We start from the raw sequence: 27,276 nt of genomic DNA on the forward strand, positions 1-27,276 counted from the left end.
ACAGCCATGCTCAGAATGCTCCTGTCTCTTTGGAATTACTGGAACCATAATATATAGCACATTAGATAGCAAACATGATAATAATCTTACAATAATGTACCATGATCTGTAATTTACTGAGAGTGATTAGATCTTAGGAACAAGTTGTTTTAACCATAATGCATCTGCATTAGCAAAGCTTAGTATTGTTTGAGCTACAATGAAGGTGAAATTCTACAGTTGTTGAGAAAAAGCTGTTCATTCACTTGAGGGTTATATATTTCAAGGGTTATAAGCAAACTTAATTTAAGCTTTCTATCATGTAAGTAGGACCTAAATGTGTAAGGCCTGGGACATCTCCTGCCTTATTTGCAGTCCCTATGCCCCAATCTCCTCAACAGTCTTCTTCCTATGTGGCATGCCCCCACTCAGCCTTGGGGGACTTTATGCATCATCCCATCACACAGTTACCCCCAGGACTTTAGTGTGCAAGGTATAGTGACTTAAGGCATGAAGACAAAAGTACCACCAGAACCCCATGAGGCTAGGTACAGGCAAGAGGCATAGTCAGACAGTCCATGTTGGCAACAAAAAAATCCAAAGGGAAGTGCAGTACCAATCTGTCAAGCAAAAGTAGTCCAACAGGCCAAGGTAGGTCAGAGGTTCATAGTAACCAAGAAGGCTAGATAAGAGCATGTCAAGGTACACAATGAAAGGCAGTGGTCAAACATGAGGCCAAAGATCAACACAAGTGCAGTCCAATAATCCTGCTCAGCAAAGTAGTGCACAAGTGATTAGATGCTATCATGGGATGGGCTGCACTGAGCAAGGCAAAGCTTTTTATGCTATCATGGGATGGGCTGCACTAAACAAGGCAAAGCTTTTTTGGTGCATTGACTAATTAATGTGAATATTCTCAGCAGCTCATTGGCTGAACCAGTAAAAAAGTGGTCAATTGACCATGCATTAAACTAATTGACATCTTTACTCCCCTGTTAGCGGCACTGCCGGAGTTAATAAGACAGACACATGCATGCCGCCTGTGGGGACTCATATTCCTGCATGCTCACTCATGTGTACTGCAGGAGAAAGAGACCCTCTGCCTGAGCCAGCTTTTGGGAGAACCAGAAGTAGCGCTGGATTCCAGGCTTGCAAAGAAGCGCAATAATAGTTTCAGCTATTACTCTAATTAAAGTGTACATGAGACTAACAAAAAAAAATACATACCTGGGGCTTCCTCCAGCCCTCTTCAAGCTGATTGGTCCCTCGCTAACTTCCCAGGCTCCCTGGATCCTCCACTAGGCAGCCCAGCAATTCCTCCAGTCTGTGCTAGTCAGCGCAGGCATGGTCCAGCCATGCAAGCTCCCCCATTGTGCTACCATGGCAGGGAGATTTCTGCACCTGCGCAGTACTCTCCCGGTGATGGGAGTTTGATGGGAGCACGATGGGCCATGCATGCACAGTTCTCAACTGCTGGAAATATTGCGCTGCCTAGCGAAGGATTTATGCAGCCTGGGAAGACGATGAGGGGCTGATCAGCCGGAGGAAGCCCCAGGTATGTATACATTTTTTCTTTTAGTTAGTCTCTGATTTCCTTTAAGAAAGGTCTTGCAGAAGACATATAATTTTAGCAACTTTCCAAGAAAGTAATATTTCCCTTTAAAAGTCTCATTTAATGAGCTGGATGTGTAAAAATAAATGTGTATTTCAACATAAAGTAAAGACCAAAACACTAATTATACAAATGATTTTTTTAAATGTACATCAAAAACATAGGGTCAGAATTTCCAGCATTAGAGCAATATATTCTTTTAGTCTGATCCGGGCTGCCAGCTTGTTAACTGGGAAGTAAAACAGTAAATTCCCAGATGTCAATTAAACCTATTAAACTTAATTATCAATACATGATATAACGCATTCTTTTTAAATCTTGGAGAATATGACAGTACCCTAATTCAAAGTAATTCCACATATGGGACTTAGTGCATATACTGTATACCAGTATGTATGCACATAATCAACTAAGTATTGATCAAAGTAAAAACAGCAACATATAGAACCCTTCATGGAAGTATGCATTGAGAGAAATGTGGGAAAAAAATCTTGAAAAGTGGTTTAAAGTTACCAATAAGTTTAAATAACTCCTTTTACCTTTTTGCTTGGTAGAAGGCTAATACCTGAGGATCCCCTTATTCTTCCCTTGTTCCTGACTCCACATACATTCCACTTGTGGTATTTCCCCAACTGACACAGAAAAGGGGAATGCACCCCTTGTCTGTAACAGCAGGACTAGAGTGACATGCAAAGGTGAAAACATCCCCCTCCCCCCCTACTGTCCCAACTTGTGTAAATAAATGTTCTGTCAGAAATGGCTGCTAGTTGTAAATTAGGATCTTTTATTAGAAGTTGGATACAACCATATACCAAGTGATCAAGGCATCAAACAGGACATCTGCTATCACAAACATGGTTACTAGAGTACTCTACATGTTGGCTGGCTGTAACTATAGCTTTGGGCATTTTGGGATAATTCACTAAATTCTGTTGTTCGGTTTGGAAGCTTCAGAACCAAATGAACAACATTTGTGATTTATTTGACTTTCATTAGACTCTGCACAGCAACAACACTGCTTGCTAACTGGCACTCATTATGCAATAGTTCCTAGCAAAGGTTGTTACTGGCAGGAAGTGGTATGTGGAATTCTTGTACATAAAAATGTCTGCCTGTGTCCGTTACTTTATTGGAACTGTAGAGCTTTCTCAGGAAGAGGTGATGCATTTTCTAGAATACAAAAATATGTCCACTTGAAGCAAACTTACTTTTAATATGGATATCCCTGCAACAATTGAAACTTTCATAAAAATAATGTGGCAAAGAAGTGATTTTATTGCATCAGTGACTTAAAACCGGTTATTGCTGAGATGAAGGCAGTCACGGGATGGTGAAATGTTTTAATTGTGGATTTACTGATTGCATGCCAGATGCTTCTGTAATGAATTTGGTTTGCAGCCAAATGATGTGTATTGTTTAGCATGCTGGTTAATTTGCCTGTGTCTTCTAATTAATGGTAAAAGTGTAGCAATGGCACTGTCCCCAATGTAACAAATCTGTGTCCCCTCAGTATGAACAGAACTGGTTTTGACTCCTACGACTGTGATGGCTATAGTAGAAGTGCAGGGTTTAGAGGTAATCCAGTTGGGTTGAATTGCCATGTCACCCTAAAGTATCCTAAAAGCTGTAAGAGGAAGCAACAATGGTAGGGCAAGGGACAGGCTGACAGGCCCAATGTATAAAGAGGCAAAGAGGAATTACAAATACAGCTTATTGGAGCTTTTCTCTCTGATGCTGTTGCCGCAGTTGTAATTATAGCAGAGAATGAGAGAGTGAGACAGACATACAGACAGACAGACTGACACAGAGAGGTAGATAATGCGGTCACACTCACATTTGCTGAGTCTTGTCACACAGTGTTTGATCTTTATTCTCAGTTTGGCTGTTATTTTGTAGTAACGTTTCAGTAAATGTACTCATTCCTTGTTCTTCTCATGTAGTATTTGTGTAATTAGGAGTAGACAGGCAAGTCAATTCTGCACCATGCCTAATTTGTCTGCATGAGGTTCAGTGCACATTCCCTGCAATGTTCCAGTCTTTTTTTTTTTTTTTTTTTTACTATGAAACATTAAAAATAAACAAACAGAACAAAAACGTTTGCATCATGCCCTCCGAGATCTGTCTCCCACCCACCTATTTATTATTTCTGAGATAACTCCCTTTTGGCTCTCATATTATTTAAATGTTACAAATAAAGTTATTGAAAGCAGAGGTGGTGTCCTATTTGAAGCTCAAGAATAGGCCTATTATGAGGGCATGGAGCATCCCTAACTGTCCATACAACTTAAAGAAAACCTGAACTGAAAATAAAAAGTCAAAATAACCATACACAGATCATACTTACCTCCTGTGTAGCCTACTACTCAATCTCTTTCTCCTCTCCTGCGTCCCATTTGTCCACTGTGATCATTGGAATTCTCCGTCCTCCATTTTAAAAAATGGCCATTACCCCATAACAGCTTCCTGGTCAGCACACTGTTAAACTGTAATATCACCCACTTGAGCCATAGGGAAACATGGACATTACTTTGCACATTCAGTTGTAACTGACAGCTGCTGATATATAAGTTAACTGACAGCAACGGGTATATTTCAGTTCTTACAAAATATTGTCAGAACTGGAAGGAATCACTGTAAGAAGAAAATGGTGAGCTTCTGAGAGGAACTGACGGTGAGGTTAGTATGTAAAATTAATTTGCAGCTATGTCCTGTGTTTATTTTAAATAATTTTCCTCGCTTCAGGTTCCCTTTACAATCAACTTAATTTCTCTTTGCCCATTGTGTCCTTGCTTTGCACTCCTGACATTTTCTGGCACAAAAACATATCCAGTATAGTTGTAGAGCTTCACTAAAGGTGGCCATACATCAGGCAACTTGGCGGCCGATCGACCATCTAATTCGATTATTATAATAAAATTGGAAGAAAATCGGTGCATCCAAGTGAATGCCCGAAAATTGGTCGCATTCTTGCTCAATCAGGTGCGCGGTGGGAACAGTGTGCAATTTTGCAATTTTGCGATGATCGACGAACACACCGAAACCCACGATGCTGTCCCCCCTAATGAAGAATGTCCCTCCAGTGCCCCATGTTAAGTATAAATTATCTGTCCACGACCTGTGCTTGTCCCTTTGCTGGCTCCGGGTGCATTCCCCTCTCCATACACGCATGCCCCACGTGGTTTCCTAGTAAGGGCGTGCGTATGATATCAGACACGCACGCTCTTACTAGGAAACCACATGGGGCGCATGTGTATGCAAGAGCAATCCTGGAAGCCAGAGGGGGACAAGCCGAGTCCTGGTTAGGTTATGTATACTTTACACGGGGGAACGTTCTTCATTAGGGAGGCACGTTGGGGTGGTGGATCATGCGGCACACAAGGCCAATTCCGAATCGATTTCAGCATGTAATTGATCGGAAATCGGCCTGTGGTGTATGGGCAGCTGACAGATCTCTCTCTTACTAGATTTGATAAGAGAGAGATTTGTCTCTCTTGGTCGAATCTGCCCATACACCGCCTGATGTATGGCTACCTTAAAGAGGAACTTCAGCCTAAACAAACATACTGTCATTAAGTTACATTAGTTATGTTAATTAAATAGATAGGTAATATAATCTCTTACCCACGCTGTTTTAAAAGAACAGGCAGATGTTTGTGATTTCATGAGGGCAGCCATCTTTTTGGTGGAAAGGAGGTGACAGAGAGTATGAGACACAGTTCCATCTGTCCTGTGTCCTGATCACCCCTCCCAGTTGCTAGACAACGAGAACAACAACATCAGAAATCCCATCATGCTTTGCACAGCATCAGGGGAAAAAAGCCCGGGCAGTTTTCTTTGATGGGGCGGAGCTTAGCTAAAAATGCAGCTAAAAATGAGACTTCGGTAAGAAAAACAAAGTTCTGATGCCGTGAAACTGTTAAAGATACACCAAGCCTTTTCAGTGCTGCTGAGTAGATTTTTAGTCTGGAGGTTCACTTTAACTGTCACAAGCAGTGTACAGTCCATTGCGCTTCTAAACCGTTTGAAATCACCAGAACTCTTTAACATTCACTTCAATGCTTTCAGTCCTAAATTTCACTGCTTGCCAATACTGTAAAATTCTGGAAAGCTCTGGAGTTTGGCAGTTCCACTGATTCCTAATTGTTCATGATTCAGATTACTACAACATGCAATACATTTTCAATGGGAATTAATCACAAATCCAGTGTTGTCCACAGTTTCAGGAAGTGGAAGGACATAAAGAAAGATAGGGCAGGTCAAGAGTAGAAAAGATACATTTGCATGTTATTAAACAGACCTAAAAATAGTACAATTTGTTTAAATCATCTGTAGTTACATTAAAAATGTTTTGTCTAAAGTAGAGTTTCAGGGGATTAAGCAGGATGGACAGCAGTAACCTAAAGAAGCACTATGTGACATGACGGAAATATTACTATTATGTAATTATACAGCCGTCTTCAGCTGCAAGTCCATAATCATGTCACTAACGGTCCCTCAGAGGAGCTCACAATCTAATCTATCTGATAGTCATTGTCTATTGATCATATTAGTCAAAGGCTAATATTTTTATTTTTTATTTGCTGGGGGAGGGGGGGCTGTAAGGGAAGGGGAAGATGATTTATCTATACGTCTTTGGGATATGGGAGGAAACCAGAGTTTCACAAGGATGCCCATGTAAACGTGTGGAGAACATACAAACTCCATGAAAACAGTGTCCTTCCTAAGATTCAAACCAGACACCCAGTGCTGCAAGGCAAGAGTGCTATCCACTACACCTGGTGAGTACATTTTACTGCTTTTTCAAAGTGGATCATCTGAACTAATTCAGGAGAAAAACACATTAAGGCCTGGAACCCACTAGTTTTTTTGAGCATTTAGGGAGCATTTTCGATTGCTAGTGATTTCCCTAAACCCTCTGCCAATGTAAATGGACGGGGCAGATTCCACTACAGCGATTGCGATTAACCAAATTGCAATCGCAGAACATGCAGTATTTTGGGAGCATTTACATTCTAATGAATTGTATAGGAGCAGGGAAATCGTTACTAAAATCGCTTGAAAAACGCTATCACAAATCGCTAGCGATTGCGATAGCGTTTTGCACTTTCTAGTGGGTTCCAGGGCTCAGGGCCATTCATATGAAAGGCTTGAGGGCAAATTCACTGAAAAATGGTAAGACTGCCATACAGAGGTAGCACAGAGCAGTTTTACCGGTACTCACACTGACAAGGTAGTGCACATTGTGCAAATGAGTGTGGCCCGCTTTGCCTAGGATGCTACTTGCATAATGCAAGTTACTCTAACAACGGCTGTGTTACCTAGGTAATACGGGTTGCTCTAATTTCCCAGCATGTACTTCCTTGTCAGCATAACTTATGGTACGATTGCTGTGCGCAACTTTCACATGGCAATCTTAATTACGTTTTGTGAATTTGCCCCTTATTTGCTGTAGTTAGTTGCACTTACTAAGATGCTACGCAGCTGCTTCTGATTTTATATTGAATAATAATAATAATTTATTTGTGTTACAGATTTAAGAGTCACAAAGGAATTACCCAGTGAATGTTACAACTTGTAGGGAAAAAGTGTGAACTCAGAGAGTAGTTTAAAACCTTGTCCATTCAATTTCAGGCTCAAAGGAAATGAAATGGTTCTATTCATTTTAAACCTTTTAAAAAATTGTACATGCCATTTGTGTGTCTTGTATTATGTAGCCATTAAGCGATTGGTTCATCAAAGGACTTAATGGTCAAATGCATGTGTGTATTAATTTATGTGGAATTACTTTATATTAGTGTGTTACCATCTTCTCACTGGTATAAAGATTGTTATAGATCATATAATGATAATACTGCAGGCTGGAGCAGAATAATTGGTACTGGAACAAACTACGTCTTTCATCTATGATAATAGACTTCTTTATCATTTGGATATCTTGGAAGGCAGTGAGGCATGCGATTGCAGTACCAATAGTATTTTTTATTATTCCTTAGTAAGTCCTATTATAAGTGAGAAAATAGTAGTCTAATAACTTGATCTAAGCGGCGTGCAAAATATTTTTAATTAAAACATGTAGCACTCCCTTCACTAAAATTATTTATTAATTTTAAATACTTGCAGAGTGCTGACAAAGCACTTTACAGAGCATATCAAACATTGCAGATCATTTACTATCCTACAAACAGGCTCACTATCTAATGCATTCCATGGCTAATTTACTTAGATTGCAAGTAAAATCTTAAAGCGGACCTGAACTCAAACGTCCTCTCTGCTCTAAAAGATACACAACAGCATAATAACCTTTAAACAAAAAAAAAAAAACAACATTTTTCGTTAAGGGGGTCATACACTAGGCGACCAACCAACCAATCGACCATCCAATTTGATTATTATAATCAAATTGGATGAAAATTGGTGCTGCCAAGTGCATGCCCGACCGACAAAGCGACCAATTTCAGGACAGAAATTGGCCGCACGGCCGATCGCGCATGCTGGAAAATTTCGGGCCGAGGTTTGTTGGTCGGGTGCGCGGCGGTACGCTGGCAGAATTGCGAACGAGCGATGAGACAACAAAATCCCTGCCGCTGCCGCCACAATGTATTAATGTATGCAGTGTGTAGTGCATTAATACATTACCTGCCCGGTGTCAGCCTCATCGCGGTTTCTGTCCATCTCGCTGGGTTCCTCATACACGCCGGCGGCACTGTGACATCACGAAGGATCATACCGGCTGACGTCAGACACTATGCACCGCTAGCGTGTATGCGGCTTACCCGGCGAGATGGACGGATGGACCCGGCTAGCTGCTTCAGGACAGGTAATGTATAAATACACTACATAATTTACATACATTTATACATTTTGGGGACAGCGGCGAGTCAGCCGACTTCCGGATGATTTCATGCTGAAATCGGACGGGAATCGGCCTGTAGTGTATGGGCAGATTTGATTAGAGATAAATTTGTCTCTTGGTCGAATCTGCCCATATTCGTTCTAGTGTATGGGCACCTTTACAGCTGATACAAATCCTAAAATAAATCTGCTCTGTTTCTACTTCCTGATTCATGGAAGCAGACATATTGTTAACAGCCTGTGCATTCAAATGAGCTTATCGGCCATCTCATTTAATATGCCGTGGCAGTCATGTGACACAGGAGAGAGATCAAATTACAACTTTTAATTAGACACAGATGAGGGGGAATTAGACTGGCTAAACTCTCTAAACAGGTACATACAGGGTGCATTTTTCAATGTTTCCCTTCTTTCCTGTGCAAGAGTTCAGGTCCACTTTAAAGGATCACTCTTTTTAAGATGTGGGAGAAATCCAAAGTACCTACAGAAACCCAAACAAATACGGGGGGAACAAGGGATTCTTCATCAATGTTTACACACTGTGTGTACGTAGCATAAGAGGGAGCAAAACAAGGCAATACTAACTGTTATACTTATAGTACTGTAATATTAACAGATACACTGTTGAAGACACACACACATACAAATCTGTCACCAGGTGTTTTTTCATTGGAAACAGAACCTGCACCAGTATTATAGCTGCAGTTCAGACCCTTTCTAAACCATTTCTACAACACCCACTCTCTGTCTCTATGACAGAGGGACTTTGTCCCAGGGTTTTCAAAAATGCAGATCACCACAATAGGATTATAAGACCAAGGATTGAAAGAGGAACTGTAGTGAAAATAACATAATGAATGAAATTGCTTATTGTTTATGATATTAACGAATACATTATTTAGTCAGCGTTTCCTCTCTCCGATTCACATTCTAAAATGTATCACTGGTGGAGACAACTATAGTTCTGCCGGATGGTCTGTACTGAATGTTTATTACTGAGAGTTCCTATGCACAGAGGGAGGTGCTGCTTGCTTGGCAGTTGGAAAACCAGTTATTTCCTACAATGCAACAAGGTTCACAGACAGCAAACTGTCAGGGTCATGGTCATGACATCACACTGTGGGAGGGGTTTCAACACAATATCAGTGATACAGATCCCTTTGATGATCTATTCAAGAAAAAGTAAAGATTTCTTGTGGGAAAGAGGGTATCAGCTACTGATTGGAAAGAAGTTTAATCCTTGGTTAAAGTTCCTCTTTAATATTATTTTACCAAGAGCATTAGAGAATTGGCAGCATTATTTAAAATTATTTTTAGGGTCCTTTCACACTTCAGCTGTTGCATTGCGTCTTGTCATACAAAATCATCACATTGCGTCACAGAAGCAATGATAGTTCAATGGGGCTATCACATTGATCACAGAGCGGTGCGTTGGGTTCTGTCTGGAAATGGATAATGCAAGAGATACACTTGCATTACAGGATGATGTGCAGATTTACACTGGAAGTGAGGCATACGTTTAGGGCCTGTTTCCACTACACGCAGATTGGATGCAGAAAAACTGACTCCAATGAATGCCTATGGGCCTGTTTTCACTACACGCGATTTTTCTGATGCAGATTTTCCCATAGGCATTCATTGGAGTCAGTTTTTCTGCATCCATTCTGCATCCGATCTGCGTGTAGTGGAAACAGGCCCTTATTATACTGTATGCCTCACTGTATGGTCGCACCACACCATTGACGTGCAGTGCAACTTTTCTGTAACGTTGCGTTGTGCTTGAAGTGTGTAAGAAGCCTTAGGGCCTGTTTCCACTACACGCAGATTGGATGCAGAATGGATGCAGAAAAACTGACTCCAATGAATGTCTATGGGCCTGTTTCCACTAAACGCGATTTTTCTGATGCAGATTTTCCCATAGGCATTCATTGGAGTCAGTTTTTCTGGATCCAATCTGCATGTAGTGGAAAACAGGCCCTGAAAAGTTATAAAGCAATGCATTCCTTTTTGTAAGATAATGTGAAAAATAAACAAATTAGCCAACAGTTATGTCTGTCTTATCTGTAGCTATTTAGAGATAAAACAAAAAAAGACCACTCATCCTAAACAATTTGCTCAGCAAGGCTGCCACATGTTTAGGCACTCCAATGGAAACATTTGTGGGATTACCTGGTGCTCAGTAGGGATGATCAACGAGATACAAATATATGCACATTGTTATGCAAATGTTCATGCAAATGTATGCAATTTGAAAATGGACCAATACATTTAAACCCAGGTTTAAAGTGATTGATCCTTTTTCAAGCTGCATATATTTGCATACAAATTTGCATAACTTTGGAAAGTATTTGCATCTTATTGATCATCCCTAGTGCTCAGCCAACTATTTTTAGGGTTGTAGGTCATTTAACCACTTCACGACCGCCCCCAGCCGATGGGCGGCGGCAAAGTCCGGGCCCAAACTACCGCAATACGCCCAACGGCGGGGGCGGCTGCGGGAGTGGCTATGCGGCGATCGCGTCATTCGTGACGCGATCAGCCGCCGGGGACTGGCTCCGCCCACCGCTCGTAGTAACCCGCCGGCCGTTCGGAAGCGCCGGCGGGTTACTAGCACCCGGATCGCCGCTGCACATATGTATAATAGGCTTTGTAATGTATATAAATGTATACAAAGCCTATTATACTGGCTGCCTCCTGCCCTGGTGGTCCCAGTGTCCGAGGGACCACCAGGGCAGGCTGCAGCCACCCTAGTCTGCACCCAAGCACACTGATTCCCCCCCCCCTGCCCCCTGATCGCCCACAGCACCCCTCAGACCCCCCCTGCCCACCCCCCCAGACCACTGTTTGCACCCAGTCACCCCCCTAATCACCCATCAATCACTCCCTGTCACTATCTGTCAACGCTATTTTTTTTTTATCCCCCCCCCTGCCCACTGCCCCCTCCTGATCACCCCCCACCCCTCAGGTTCTCCCCAGACCCCCCCCCCCCGTGTACTATATGCATCTATCCCCCCTGATCACCTGTCAATCACCTGTCAATCACCTGTCAATCACCCGTCAATCACCCGTCAATCACCCCCTGTCACTGCCACCCATCAATCAGCCCCTAACCTGCCCCTTGCGGGCAATCTGATCACCCCCCCACACCAATAGATCGCCCGCAGATCCGACATCAGATCACCTCCCAAATCCATTGTTTACATCTATTCTCTCCTCTAAACACCCACTAATTACCCATCAATCACCCATCAATCACCCCCTATCACCACCTGTCACTGTTACCCATCAGATCAGACCCTAATCTGCCCCTTGCGGGCACCCAATCACCCGCCCACACGCTCAGATTGCCCTCAGACCCCCCCTTATCAATTCGCCAGTGCAATATTTACATCTGTTATTCCCTGTAATAAGCCACTGATCACCTGTCAATCACCTATCAATCACCCCCTGTCACTGCCACCCATCAATCACCCCCTGTCACTGCCACCCATCAATCACCCCCTGTCACTGCCACCCATCAATCAGCCCCTAACCTGCCCCTTGCGGGCAATCTGATCACCCACCCACACCAATAGATCGCCCGCAGATCCGACATCAGATCACCTCCCAAGTGCAGTGTTTACATCTCTTCTCTCCTCTAAACACCCACTAATTACCCATCAATCACCCCCTATCACCACCTGTCACGGTTACCCATCAGATTAGACACTAATCTGCCACTTGCGGGCACCCAATCACCCGCCCACACCTCAGAACGTCCTCAGACCCCAGCCCTGATCACCTCGCTAGTGCATTGCTTGCATCTATTTCCCCCCTCTAATCACACCTTGAGACACCCATCAATCACCTCCTGTCACCCCCTAGCACACCTACCCATCAGATCAGGCCCTAATTTGCCCTGTGTGGGCTCCTGATCACTCGGCCAAACCCTCAGATCCCCCTCAGACCCCCTTCCGATCACCTCCCCAGTGCATTGATTGCATCTATTTTCCCCTCTAACCGCCCCCTGAGACACCCATCAATCACCTCCTGTCACCCCCCTAGCACTCCTATCCATCAGATCAGGCCCAAAACATCCTGTCATCTAAGAGGCCACCCTGCTTATGAAAGGTTCCACAAAATTTGCCCCCTCATAGACCACCTGTCATCAAAATTTGCAGATGCTTATACCCCTGAACAGTCATTTTGAGAAATTTGGTTTCCAGACTACTCACAGTTTTGGGCCCGTAAAATGCCAGGGCAGTATAGGAACCCCACAAGTGACCCCATTTTAGAAAGAAGACACCCCAAGGTATTCTGTTAGGTGTATGATGAGTTCATAGAAGATTTTATTTTTTGTCAAAAGTTAGCGGAAATTGGATTTTTATTGTTTTTTTCACAAAGTGTCATTTTTCACTAACTTGTGACAAAAAATAAAATCTTCTATGAACTCACCATACCCCTAACGGAATACCTTGGGGTGTCTTCTTTCTAAAATGGGGTCACTTGTGGGGTTCCTATACTGCCCTGGCATTTTAGGGGCCCTAAACCGTGAGGAGTAGTCTAGAAAACAAATGCCTCAAAATGACCTGTGAATAGGACGTTGGGCCCCTTAGCGCACCTAGGCTGCAAAAAAGTGTCACACATGTGGTATCGCCATACTCAGGAGAAGTAGTATAATGTGTTTTGTGGTGTATTTTTACACATACCCATGCTGGGTGGGAGAAATCTCTCTGTAAATGGACAATTGTGTGTAAAAAAAATCAAAAATGTGTCATTTACAGAGATATTTCTCCCACCCAGCATGGTTATATGTAAAAATACACCACAAAACACATTATACTACTTCTTCTGAGTACGGCGATACCACATGTGTGACACTTTTTTGCAGCCTAACTGTGCTAAGGGGCCCAAAGTCCAATGAGTACCTTTAGGATTTCACAGGTCATTTTGAGACATTTGGGTTCAAGACTACTCCTCACGGTTTAGGGCCCCTAAAATGCCAGGGCAGTATAGGAACCCCACAAGTGACCCCATTGTAGAAAGAAGACACCCAAGGTATTCTGTTAGGTGTATGATGAGTTCATAGAAGATTTTATTTTTTGTCACAAGTTAGCGGAAATTGATATGTATTGTTTTTTTTTTCACAAAGTGTCATTTTCCGCTAACTTGTGACAAAAAAAAAAATCTTCTATGAACTCACCATACTCCTAACAGAATACCTTGGGGTGTCTTCTTTCTAAAATGGGGTCACTTGTGGGGTTCCTATACTGCCCTGGCATTTTAGGGGCCCTAAACCGTGAGCAGTAGTCTAGAATCCAAATGCCTCAAAATGACCTGTGAATAGGACGTTAGGCCCCTTAGCGCACCTAGGTTGCAAAAAAGTGTCACACATGTGGTATCGCCGTACTCAGAAGAAGTAGTATATTGTGTTTTGGGGTGTATTTTTACACATACCCATGCTGGGTGGGAGAAATCTCTCTGTAAATGGACAATTGTGTGTAAAAAAAATCAAACAATTGTCATTTACAGAGATATTTCTCCCACCCAGCATGGGTATGTGTAAAAATACACCCCAAAACACATTATACTACTTCTCCTGAGTACGGCGGTACCACATGTGTGGCACTTTTTTGCACCCTAAGTGCGCTAAGAGGCCCAAAGTCCAATGAGTACCTTTAGGATTTCACAGGTCATTTTGCGACATTTGGTTTCAAGACTACTCCTCACGGTTTAGGGCCCCTAAAATGCCAGGGCAGTATAGGAACCCCACAAATGACCCCATTTTAGAAAGAAGACACCCCAAGGTATTCCGTTAGGAGTATGGTGAGTTCATAGAAGATTTTATTTTTTGTCACAAGTTAGCGGAAAATGACACTTTGTGAAAAAAAACAATTAAAATCAATTTCCGCTAACTTGTGACAAAAAAAAAAATCTTCTATGAACTCACCATCCTCCTAACGGAATACCTTGGGGTGTCTTCTTTCTAAAATGGGGTAATTTGTGGGGTTCCTATACTGTCCTGGCATTTTAGGGGCCCTAAACCGTGAGGAGTAGTCTTGAAACGAAATTTCTCAAAATGACCTGTGAAATCCTAAAGGAACTCATTGAACTTTGGGCCCCTTAGCGCAGTTAGGGTGCAAAAAAGTGCCACACATGTGGTATCGCCGTACTCAGGAGAAGTAGTATAATGTGTTTTGGGGTGTATTTTTACACATACCCATGCTGAGTGGGAGAAATATCTCTATAAATAGACAATTGTGTGTAAAAAAAATTAAACAATTGTCATTTACGGAGATATTTCTCCCACCCAGCATGGGTATGTGTAAAAATACACCCCAAAACACATTATACTACTTCTCCTGAGTACGGCAATACCACATGTGTGGCACTTTTTTGCAGCCTAACTGCGCTAAGGGGCCAAAAGTCCAATGAGCATCTTTAGGCTTTACAGGGGTGCTTACAATTAGGCACCCCCCAAAATGCCAGGACAGTGAACACACCCCACAAATGACCCCATTTTGGAAAGTAGACACTTCAAGGTATTCAGAGAGGAGCATAGTGAGTCTGTGGCAGATTTCATTTTTTTTTTGTCGCAAGTTAGAAGAAATGGAAACTTTTTTTTTTTCTTTTTTTTGTCAGAAAGTGTCATTTTCCGCTAACTTGTGACAAAAAATAAAATCTTCTATGAACTCACCATACCTCTCACTGAATACTTTGGGATGTCTTCTTTCCAAAATGGGGTCATTTGGGGGGTATTTGTACTATCCTGGAATTTTAGCCCCTCATGAAACCTGACAGGTGCGCAGAAAAGTCAGAGATGCTTGAAAATGGGAAAATTCACTTTTGGCACCATAGTTTGTAAACGCTATAACTTTTACCCAATCCAATAAATATACACTGAATGGTTTTTTTTTAATCAAAGACATGTAGCAGAATAACTTTCGTGCTCAAATGTATAGGAAATTTTACTTTATTTGAAAAATGTCAGCACAGCAAGTTAAAAAAGTCATTTTTTTGCCAAAATTCATGTCTTTTTTGATGAATATAATAAAAACTAAAACTCGCAGCAGCAATCAAATAGCAGCAAAAGAAAGCTGTATTAGTGACAAGAAAAGGAGGTAAAATTCATTTAGGTGGTAGGTTGTATGACCGAGCAATAAACCGTGAAAGCTGCAGTGGTCTGAATGGAGAAAAAGGCTCTGGTCCTTAAGGGGCGAAAAGACTGTGGTCCTGAAGTGGTTAAGTGAAGTCTTATTACACAATGACCCAGAATAACCAAAAAATAAAACAACATCACCTTGACTGACATAAAGCTCAATAATACATATAGCAGCGCCAAAGATTGTTGCTTTTACATAACTATCCTTATGAGGGTGAGCCCCACATCAAACCTCATAATCTCATTCTGGGGTTCCTGAAGTATCCTACATAATAAGTGCACCCACAGTGAGATATATCTGAATGGACGGATAGATGACAGCAAAATGACACCTGAAGCCCATGACAAATAGTTTAATGGCACTTGTGCTGCAAGACTCAAAGATGGAGCACCTGTGGGACCCAATTATTCAACTTACATCAAACTGCATGAATGGAGTTCTGAATAATTCACACTTTGAAAGTTGATGAGGTAATGCACTTACAGTTTCGTAGAGCTATACTCCTATTGGGGATCTAGAAAGAGTCCAAATCCTGCAGGGACTGAAGGTCCAACTCCAGCTGTCAAGCTTTTAACAGACATTCCATTACAGATTCTTCTCTTAAAGATCTGGTGTGCTGACCTTCTAGCCTCTAGAACATAATCTATATTTAATGGGTTATTACATTGTATTACAATCTGATTATTTTATGTTATAACCAAGAAGAGAAGTTCATAAAAAAAAAAAAATATGACCACTAAGTCACACCAAACCCCAATAAATCTCTTCTCTGAGCAGTAGTTACATCTTATTTAGCAAATGTAATGTTTATTTCTGCCCCTGGTTATGTACTGATTCTTTCACCATCAATTTCTTGAGAAATTATTAATACAGAAACTCAGAGGCGAGATGAAAATATAGTCATTTGTTTTGAAACTTAAAGAGAACCTGTACTGAGTAAAAATATTTAAAATAAACACATGAGGTAACTTCAAATGAACATTACATCGTTACCTTGCCATCAGTTCCTCTCAGAAGCTCACCATTTTCTTCTGACAATAATCCCTTCCAGTTCTGACAATATTTTGTCAGATCTGAAATATATCAGTTGCTGTCAGTAAAATATCAGTTGCTGTCAGTTATAGCTGAGAGGAAAACTGAAGTACCAGGTAATGTCCATGTTTCCCTATGACTCAAGTGGGCGATGTTACAGTTTAACTGTGTGCTGACCAGAAAGCGGTTATGGGTAATGGCCATTTTCAAAATGGAGGACGGAAAATGCCCTTGATCACAGTGATCAAATAGGACGCGGGACAGGAGAAAGACACTGAGGAGTAGACTACACAGGAGGTAAGTATGACTGGTGTATGCTTATTTTGACTTTTAACTTTCAGTTCAGGTTTTCTTTAAAGCCCAGCCCCATCCACAAAGTGATTGAGTCCCAGGCCCCTCACATCCAGCAACAGGGACACAGTGTCTACTTTTGTGAAATGAAGAGGCACAGGCATAGCACTCACATCACAGCTCTATACACCTCTGTTTGTGTCAGTAAATCTATGCACTGTATATGGTTAAAATCCTTTCTTTCTTGAAACTTACCCCCTCGCTTTCTGCACAGGTAAACTGAGAATCAATGTTATTCAATTGGCTAGTGCACACTTGAATGTGTTTTCCCCATGCAGATAAAAACAGACAGCAGTAAAGCATTGCACGCATTTTCTCTATCAATTAGCTTCTGTGATAAGACGTGCATATTTTCACACATACAGACACACATGGTGTGCAGAAAACACATACAGAAAACCGACAGATGAGTGTGCTCCCAGCCTCAGCTTATTACATTCACTCTGTCTTGCTCTGATGGAGCAGAACTGGCTCTGCAGACTCCTCCAGCATCACTACAGTACACAGCACTTGGCAGTGACGTAGCTGAGGAGCTGTGGGCCCGATGCAAGTTTTACAATGGGGCCCCCAAGCACTCTATACATAGCAATTGATACGGCGCACTAAAACCTGCCAATGCCAACTACAGTGTCTGAGGTGCAAGAAGGGGATGGGGAACAGCTTGTTAACCACTTGCCGACCGCGCACTCATACCGCACGTTGGCAAAGTGGCAGCTGCAGGACCAGCTGCAGGCTAATTAATCAGGAAGCAGCCGCTTTGTTTACATTGTACGGCGCTGCTGCGCAGCAGCGCCGTAAGGCCAATCAGCGGCCGGGGATCGCCGCCATGTGACAGGGGACGTCCTGTCACTGGCTGCACAGGACTGATAGAGTCCTGTGCAGCCCAGATTGCTAGAGGGGAAAGGTATGAGAGGGAGGAGGGGAATTTCGCCGCGGAGAGGGGCTTTGAGGCAGGAGCGATGGGGAGAAAAGGGGGGTGATCTGGTCGCTCTGCCTGCACCCTGATCTGTGCTGGGGGCTGCACAGCCCACCCAGCACAGATCAGCTAAAACAGCGCTGGTCCTTAAGGGGGGGTAAAGGGTGGGTCCTCAAGTGGTTAATGATTACCACTATTCAAAGTATCTATAGAAGTAATTATTATGAGCACAGGACCAATAGAGAAGTAATACTGCAGTTAAAGGGGGGGCCCTCTAGCCCAAGGGCCCTGATGCGGTCGCAACCTCTGCAACCCCTATTGCTACACCCCTGGCACATAGGGAGGGGTTGGAGAGGTGGAAGGCAGAGCAGCATTGTACACAAGGGCCTGCTGCACACTGAATAAGGACTATCTATAAATCTTTGTCTACAAAACTTTGTATGATTCCTTATAAGTGGCTGAGCAGATGCAGTCATTAGAACAACTGTGCAGAGAGCAGAAAGCTATTTCTCTCCATGCCCTTAGTTGTCAGTCTCTCAGGACAGGGAAAAGAAACTTCTCCCACGAGGCCCCCTGCATCTTCTGCGCCCCCTGCAGCTGTATCCTTCGCAGGGCCTATTGTTACACCCCTGCTGTAGCTTGACAAGGAGCCAACATCTGTTTCAGGCCTGAAACCCACTAGAATGCTTTTTTTGAGCATTTAGGGAGCGCTTTAAATCGCTAGCGATTTCCCTAAACGCTCTGCCAATGTAAATAAGTGTAACAAATTCCACATTAGTGATTGTGGTTAGCAAAATCACAATCACAGAACATGCAGCATTTTGCGCTTCATATAAAGTATTGAAACTCTGGCAAATCACTCATGAATCGCTACACATAGTGGATTCTTTGCAAATTTTAAATTACTGCAAACTGAAACAAAAAATAAAATAATTAGATAGGAGACCTATAAGAATTAAATACGCTAATCACAAATTGATATCACAATCGCTGGCAAAAAACTTACACTTTTTGGAAAACGCTCATGAAATCGCTTACAAAACGCAAATAAAAATACTAGCAATTGCTTAGCGATTTACAATTCGTAGTGGGTTCCAGGCCTCAATATGACACTGCACTGGTTTCAAAATGTGTTTCCCCCTCTTTTCCTTGTGTTTTCTTTTATGTGTTCTTTGGGTTAGCCTTGATATACTCACCAAATGTGGTGTCAATATCACACATTGGGGGCTTTGCAATCAAGTTCAAAACTTGGCCCAAATTTTGCAAACATGTTGCAATTTCCTGAAAATATTTGCAAAACTGGTTTGGACAAATTCACTAATTCTTACCATAGTATGGCAACTAATACGTGAGAAACACTTATATTATTACACTGTGGAATTAACATTGGTAACACACTCATTGGAGTTTGCTTTTATCAGTAAAACTTCTTTTGATCAAATTACACTAGTGATGAAGAAATATGACATTTAAAGAAAATCTGTACTGTCCGATTGGTACAATAAAAAACATACCAATCGAGTCACTGTGATCTCCTGGATCCCTCTTTGCCATTTCCGACGCTCCCTGCCATGATCCTGGCTTTTAATCACCAGTTTTAGGCAGTGCTTACAAACAAAAAACATGGCCGCTAACCAGGAAGTGTTGTTTGTGTGTATAATATATATATATATTATATATATATATATATATATATATATATATATCTCAAGTTACAGTATACAACAAGTTTTTATTACATAGTGAATTATCTGCACTCTAATCTGGGATTCGCACAGTTTCTCAGCATGTGACAGGCAGCTCCCTCACCCCTCAGCCTCACAAACTGCATCACAAGCAAGCTGAAACTGAGAGCAGAGATGCTGTCTATGAGGAGTAAACAAAGCACACAGAGCCTGCAGGGGACATGTATAACTTGTATGCATTACAACAGAGGCAGCCCATGGGTCGAAGAAGCTTGCCAAAGAAAATTAGAAAAAAAAAATCTAAAAAGATTAGACATATTACAGAGACAGTGCAACTAGAAAAGGCTGCAGTAATCCACACCACATTAGAACAGGTATAGGAGCGTATAGGATAGAAGAAATTAGGCTGAACATTTTGTTACAGTCCCTTTAATCTGCTGGGCGTTTCAATTTTTTTCGCCCGATTTTTTTTTTTTAGATCATCTAGCTAGCCTAGCGCTAGCTACATGATTGTCCCCTTTATGCTTCCACCCTCCCACCCTTCCGATCGCCACCGGCGATCACGCCCATAAGGAAATCCCGTTCTGAACGGGATTTCCTTTAGGGCTTCACCCGTCGCCATGGCGACGAACGGAGTGATGTCATCGATGTCGTGACATCACAGGGACTCCCGATCCACCCCAAAGTGCAGCCTAGCGGCGATTGGCCAGGCTGCGCATGGGGTCTGCGGAGGGGCCCTCTTTTGTGTCAGGTAGCGGCGGATCGGCGGTGAGCGGTGGCGGTCTGGGCAAACATGCAGCTAGCAAAGTGCTAGCTGTGTGTTTGAAAAAAAAAAATATCAAAATCGGCCCAGCGGGGGCTGAGCGGTGCCCTCTAGCGTCTCTGGACGAGCATACGTATGCGATGCGCAAATGCGTAAAACATATGCAAATAACTAGTAGTTGCTATGCGTATTATTGGTCGCATATAATGTGGCCACAAATCAAAAATATGCAACAAATGCTGGCAACCAAGACAAGGAAAAGTGAAATTTTTGTAAGTAACAGAAGGAACAGTTACCTTATGTTAATTTTATCTCTCACCATGGGGAGAAAAGGGGGGCTGTCTAAACTCAGCCGCCTGAAGAAAGGACTGTTGTAGAAGTCCCCAATGTTGCTGCACAATCAACCCCAGAACATACCCTTAGGCCTGGTCCACACTAGGTCCGGAAATGTATCCGTGATTCCATTTTTAAAACCTGATCAAAACCGGAACCACGGATAACAATGTTAAAAATAGCAGCTGTCTTCACCCAAACAAAAAACGGATCCATCTGCGTTTGCGGGGACCCGTTTTTAAAACCTGAACAGAAGGTCCGGATCTGCTGTATTTTCACCCAATGGATCTGTATCCTGATACATGCAGGGGTAGTGGCAGCCAATGGAAAAATGGATCCCCGTCTACACAGGCAGATTTGGACACAGAAACAGATCCATTTCTGTGTCACAGCCTGTGGGGGAAGAGGGTGCCCCATGCTGGAGGGTGATAGCAGGCAGGATGGGGGTGGCAGCGGTCGCCGGTTGGCAGGGGACGTCCCCTCCTCACCTAAGTCCCCCGTCCCCGCTACCCCCTATGCGCAAAAGTAATTACAATGTTTGTATGTGGCGAGCGGGGAGCTTACTTTCTCCCTCTACTTCCTCCACTCGCCACTTAACTGCCTGCAATGCCGCCCTCCGAATTATAGAGGGTGGCATTGCAGACAGTGACGTGGTGTGCAGAGGCAGTAGAAGGAGGAGGTAAGCTCCCCGCTCGCTGCATACAAACATTGTAATTACTTTTGCGCAAAATAGCTGGAGGGGGAAGCGGGGACGGGGGACCCAGGTGAGGAGGGGACGACCCCTGCCGACTGCTGCCACCCCCGTCCTGCCTGCTATACGCCTCCAGCATGGTGGCCCCCTCTCCCCCCATGGCTGGGCACACGTTTCCACGGACTTGAAACATATGCTACAAAAAAAAGCATTTTTAAGAAAAACGGGGGGTGGAGGGGAAGAAAAAAAAAGTTTAGAAAAACGGATCCGTTTAAAACGGATCCGATCTGCAACGGACCTAGTGTGGACCTAGCCTTAATACCACCAAACCTTTTAAGAAAAGGCCTTCTTCTGGCTCTAGACTCCCCTTTGTTGCCAGGTACAATACCTGGAGTCATAAGCTGGGGTTGATTGTGCGGCAAAATTGGGGACTTCCCTAACAGTCCTTTCCTCGGATACTTTTAGCAGCACAATTCTTCTACACACTTGAGTTGTGCTAACACAGAAAATAAGGGAGAGAGCAGGGAGGTAAATGAACAAGATATGTCCCACTACAGCTCACAGTGGGAACATAAATAGTGATCTGCTGAGTAAGGTGAATGTACTCAACAGAAAGTAAATCTCTTTCATAATGTTTACTAAAATTCTTGCAATCACTAGAGGTAATGTGGGGAGGATTACTTTCTTCTTCATTTAAAAACCGAGTTAAAAGATGAATTCTTTTGTTTTTTTATCTCCAGTGCTACAACTACAAGATCAGCAGAGAAAAGCTTGGGAATCTCTTCTGGTGCGAAGGCAAGATAATTCCTTAGCTTTGCATGAAATCATAAACAGGTAAATACTTATTTTTTGTCCTTTAAAAAGCATGTAGAACAACTTCATACTCCCATGAACCATTTAGGCTCCTTTTACACTGTGCACATTGTTACAACATCACCACAAATTTGTAAAGTGCTTTTATCCCACAGGACGCACAGCGCATAGGCTTGTCAGTACACAATTGTGGTTTGTGATATGTTACAGAGGAAAAATTAAAATGTCAGGTTAAACAGGTGGCTTTTCATTTTTTGATTTCAATGCCTCCAGGGTAGGAGCTGTCTTGATCGATTGTGTCAAAGTGTCCCAAGGGGTAGGAACAGCATGACAGAGGGCTCTGGCTCCAAGACCCTGATGGTGGTCAAGTTATTAGATCCTGTTGATCTGAGGCTGTGGAAGGTGTCATGCAGTTGCATTAGATAAATGTACCTAGATTCACTCAAGCACTATAAGACTCCTTTCACACTGTGTACACTGTCACAATGCAATGGTGCCGAGAAATCGTATTGTGCATTACATATGTGATCAGTGAAGCATACAGTATTTAATTTTTATGTTAAAGTATGCTCACTACCACTGTAAATGTGCATGTTGCCTGGTAAATGCACTAAATACAGAGCATTACTCCGACAGGCCCTTTCAGACCACACCTGAACTTGTGAACTTACCATAGAAATATAATTGCATTGTATTGAATTGCGATATTTTCTGTTGTGACAGAATGCAATGTACACAGTCAGATATAATGCTTGAGTACATTTTCAGTGAGTGTTATGGTGCTTGAGTAAATCTAGGTACATTTATCAAGATTCACCTGTATCATTAATGTCCAGCGACAGCATGCATCAGTATTTTGGTTTCGGTTGAAAGAAGCGGGTGTGTATGTTGACAAATCCATATTAAGGCATCTGTGGTTTATCTTAGGTGAATTTCCAATGAGCACTTGAGAAACTATCTTTAACACAATGGATTGATAAAAAGCTCTGAAATGGGATTTGTTCAACAATACACGCACATTGCATTATTGACTTTTCCATCTTCCATGTACTTGACAAGACCTGCAGCAGGCCCTTCATGTAAGTTTCCTGCATGTAAGCAGCACAACAATAGTTCAGTGACCACGGCTCCTATCTAGGTATTTCTCTTAAAGGGGTCAAGGCAATAATTCACTACATTTGTGTTACCAATAGAGTTGGGCCGAACCTCCGATTTTAGGTTCGCGAACCGGGTTCGTGAACTTCCGCGGAAGGTTCGGTTCGCGTTAAAGTTCGCGAACCGCAATAGACTTCAATGGGGATGCGAACTTTGAAAAAAAAAAATAATTATGCTGGCCACAAAAGTGATGGAAAAGATGTTTCAAGGGGTCTAACACCTGGAGGGGGGCATGGCGGAGTGGGATACACGCCAAAAGTCCCCGGGAAAAATCTGGATTTGACGAAAAGCAGCGTTTTAAGGGCAGAAATCACATTGAATGCTAAATGACAGGCCTAAAGTGCTTTAAAACATCTTGCATGTGTATACATCAATCAGGTAGTGTAATTAAGGTACTGCTTCACACTGACACACCAAACTCCACTGAACAGAACAGGTATGCAGTGGCGGGTTCACTAAACAGGTATACAGTGGCGGGTCCACTGAACAGAACAGGTATGCAGTGGCGGGTTCACTGAACAGGTATGCAGTGGTGGGTTCACAGAACAGGTATGCAGTGGTGGGTTTACAGAACAGGTATGCAGTGGCAGCAGGATCACTGAACAGGTATGCAGTGGTGGGTGGGTTCACAGAACAGGTATGCAGTGGTGGGTTCACAGAACAGGTATGCAGTGGCAGGATCACTGAACAGGTATGCAGTGGTGGTGGGTGGGTTCACAGAACAAGTATGCAGTGGCAGGATCACTGAACAGGTATGCAGTGGTGGGTGGGTTCACAGAACAGGTATGCAGTGGCAGCAGGATCACTGAACAGGTATGCAGTGGTGGGTGGGTTCACAGAACAGGTATGCAGTGGCAGGATCACTGAACAGGTATGCAGTGGTGGTGGGTGGGTTCACAGAACAGGTATGCAGTGGCAGGATCACTGAACAGGTATGCAGTGGCAGGATCACAGTACAGGTATGCAGTGGGCTGAGGGCTCACTGAACAGAACAGGTATGCAGCCAGGAAGAAGTTAAGCCTAACTAATCTTTCCCTATATGAGAGACTGCAGCAGCTCGCCCTACTCTCACTAATGCAGGCACACGAGTGGCCGTAATGGCCGCCGCTGCCTGCCTTATATAAGGGGGGTGGGGCTCCAGGGGCTAGTGTAGCCTAATTGGCTACACTGGGCCTGCTGACTGTGATGTAGAGGGTCAAAGTTGACCCTCAGGTGCATTATGGGGTGAACCGAACTTCTTCCGCAAAACATTCGCGTGCGGTACCCGCACGCGAACCACCTAAGTTCGCGCGAACCACGTTCGCCGGCAAACCGTTCGGCCCAACTCTAGTTACCAAGGGTTACATTTAAAGCATTCTTTGAAGATACAACTGGGCTATAGAGGGACCGTTAAAGGGAACCAGAGACGACCTATATGTAAAAAAATTATAAGCTTTTATACATACCTGGGGCTTCCTCCAGCCCCATAAGCCTGGATCGCTCCCACGCCGCCGTCCTCCGCTGCCTCTATCGCCGATACTGGGTCTCATCACTTTCGGCAGACGCGGCCAATTTTCCACATGAACAGGGGCTCCCTCCATATCCTTACACATGCGCCTGCGTAGTATGGAGGAGCATGCATAAGTATATGGAGGGAGCCCCTGTGATGCGGAAAATTGGCCGCATCTGCCGGCAGTGACGCACTACGCTTACGTCGACTGGCCCGACTGGCCGAAACTACGGGACCTGGTACCAGCGGATAGAGGAAGCGGAGGACGGCAGCGTGGGAGTGATCCAGGCTTATGGGGCTGGAGGAAGCCCCAGGTATGTATAACATTTTTTTCATCCAGAGCTCTGGTTCTCTTTAAGTGATTTTTTTATTTTTGGTGAAGGGAAAGGGGAGAGGTGGATGGAAGAGGAGTTAATTGATCATGTGACTATGTTTAAAGTATAATTCAACTTCTGTTGAAAAATAAACAGTTGTTCCAGGTTAGCTCTACAAATTAACAGGATTAATTCAAATTACCAATCCTAATTGCATACCTTGAATCTGAGCAAAAAAAAAAAACACTGAAGCTCCATCAAGATGAGTCTACCATAGACTGTCAAGTTTGGTGTGTCAGCTTTTACTGCTAGTCACTCAGTTAGTGCAGGTGAGAAAAATATCTAACAATACATCATGGTCACCTCATAAAGGAAGAGGAAATATGTGTAGTAAAAAAAAAAAAAGTGTAGATTCAAAGTTAGAAAATAAATGCAGTTTGTGCTTACAGTAGGTTTTGGAAATCAATAGCTGCCTGGAACTTAAATAGAATGGTAATTTTAATAATATTGACTTCAAAATATCTCTGCAGCACTGATACGTTTATCTCTATCTATCTATCTATCTATCTATCTATCTATCTATCTATCTATCTATCTATCTATCTATCTCTATCTATCTATCTATCTATCTATCTATCTATCTATCTATATATATATATATATTCTCTGCTGTCAGGTGGCAAGGGTTTTCGACATGGGTTTTGAAAAGGTTGGAAAGTTATCAACTATTTGGTTGCAGTTGTCTGCACCAGCAGCAGTATTAATATCCAAAGAGTCCCCAAAACATAGCTGCAACAACTCCTGGGCCTGGTAAACTCATTGTAAAATTGCACTCTAACACTGATTTGGTACTCTTGGAGCCTACATGTTCTCCAGTTATCTTAATACTCAAGTTCACAATTTGTTTTCTCACTCTCTTCCATCTCCATCCTCCTCCTAACCTACAATATTCCACTTGCCATTCAAATCCTCCTTATCTGTGGGGTTCCTCAACTTTGAAGTTCACATGACCCAAGTGGATTGCTTCTCTTTCCACCTCACATCAATGCTGGGATTGCACTGTCCTAAAATGCTGCCTCTCTCCCTGGACAACCGCAATTGATTCCAATTCTGGAAATCACATCGCTTCTATGGAGAAGAAATGCACTGAGCACAGAGTATTTTCTCCCAAAGACACAAGCCTAACATCCCTTGCAGCAATCCATAATGACACACCACCACTACATCACTCCTTCCATGCCTCTATTGACTTGTCCCAGTGTAACGTCATCACTGAAGCCTTGAGGGGATATGCTATGGATAAGCCCTGAAAAACCTTGGTAGTTATAGAATGTAAGTCTTCCCCACTCTATCAAAATAAACAATAAACAAAAGATTTGCTTAATAAATTACATTCATAGACTGGAATTGGTAGTTGTTTGTTTGCATACTGTCAGTTTTTGTTTTGTCTCAGCAGATTGGAACCATGGCTCAAGACACCAGCAAAATGTTCCCTCTGGAGTGAAAATAAGTCTTACCTCTTACATGAATGCTATATAATTTTTCTGTATTTGGTGTTATTGTTTTGTAAAATAATAAATAGATATCTATTCAAATATTTATACAAATTGTTTTTACTTAATTAGAAATTATATTAGTCACTGAAATTGCTCTTGTTGACAAGTATTCACTCTGAGCATTATATGTGAATTAGAAAACACGTAAACACAGTATTAAAGATTATCTTGTTGTGAAAGATGTAATAATTATACTGTATTTTCTGTTTCCTATTGCTGACAATACTGTATCAAGAACTATGCCTTTGTCTGATATGCAACATACATTTCAATAGCAGCTGTAATCTGGGAATTTAACAAAAAAAGAAAATGGGGAAAAAATAATAGCTGATTATTCTTATCAGAGGCTCTTATACAGTTAAGCTTTTCTAGCTTCTCTTTTGTGTGGTTAACACAAGAGTAATCACAGGAAAAGTGAGATCCACCTCTGTAGCTAGCAGGAGAATGCTGAAGGGACTTGGAGTAATCTTTCAGAAAATAAGTATGCAAGATGGAAGACTTAGGCTATAATTTGTATTTGACACAAAATGCGAAATTCTGAGAACTCATTTTAAAGCAGCTCTGAAAAATAATTAACAACCTTGAACTAAGAA

General features: G+C 42.6%; 1 protein-coding gene across 1 annotated transcript in view; it reads left to right on the forward strand.

Annotated features, from left to right (window-relative positions):
- Nucleotides 1-26,724, forward strand: part of C2H1orf94 (chromosome 2 C1orf94 homolog) — a 176,259-nt gene extending 149,535 nt beyond the window's left edge. Inside the window, exons 4-5 of the mRNA XM_068265408.1 lie at nucleotides 22,097-22,190; nucleotides 26,584-26,724. Coding sequence (XP_068121509.1) covers nucleotides 22,097-22,168 — 72 coding nt within the window. The 3' untranslated portion in view covers nucleotides 22,169-22,190; nucleotides 26,584-26,724. The remainder of the gene's footprint in view (nucleotides 1-22,096; nucleotides 22,191-26,583) is intronic.
- Nucleotides 26,725-27,276: the final 552 nt, after the last annotated feature.

Source organism: Hyperolius riggenbachi, chromosome 2 (genome assembly GCF_040937935.1).
Source record: "Hyperolius riggenbachi isolate aHypRig1 chromosome 2, aHypRig1.pri, whole genome shotgun sequence".
NCBI classification, from domain to species: domain Eukaryota; kingdom Metazoa; phylum Chordata; class Amphibia; order Anura; family Hyperoliidae; genus Hyperolius; species Hyperolius riggenbachi.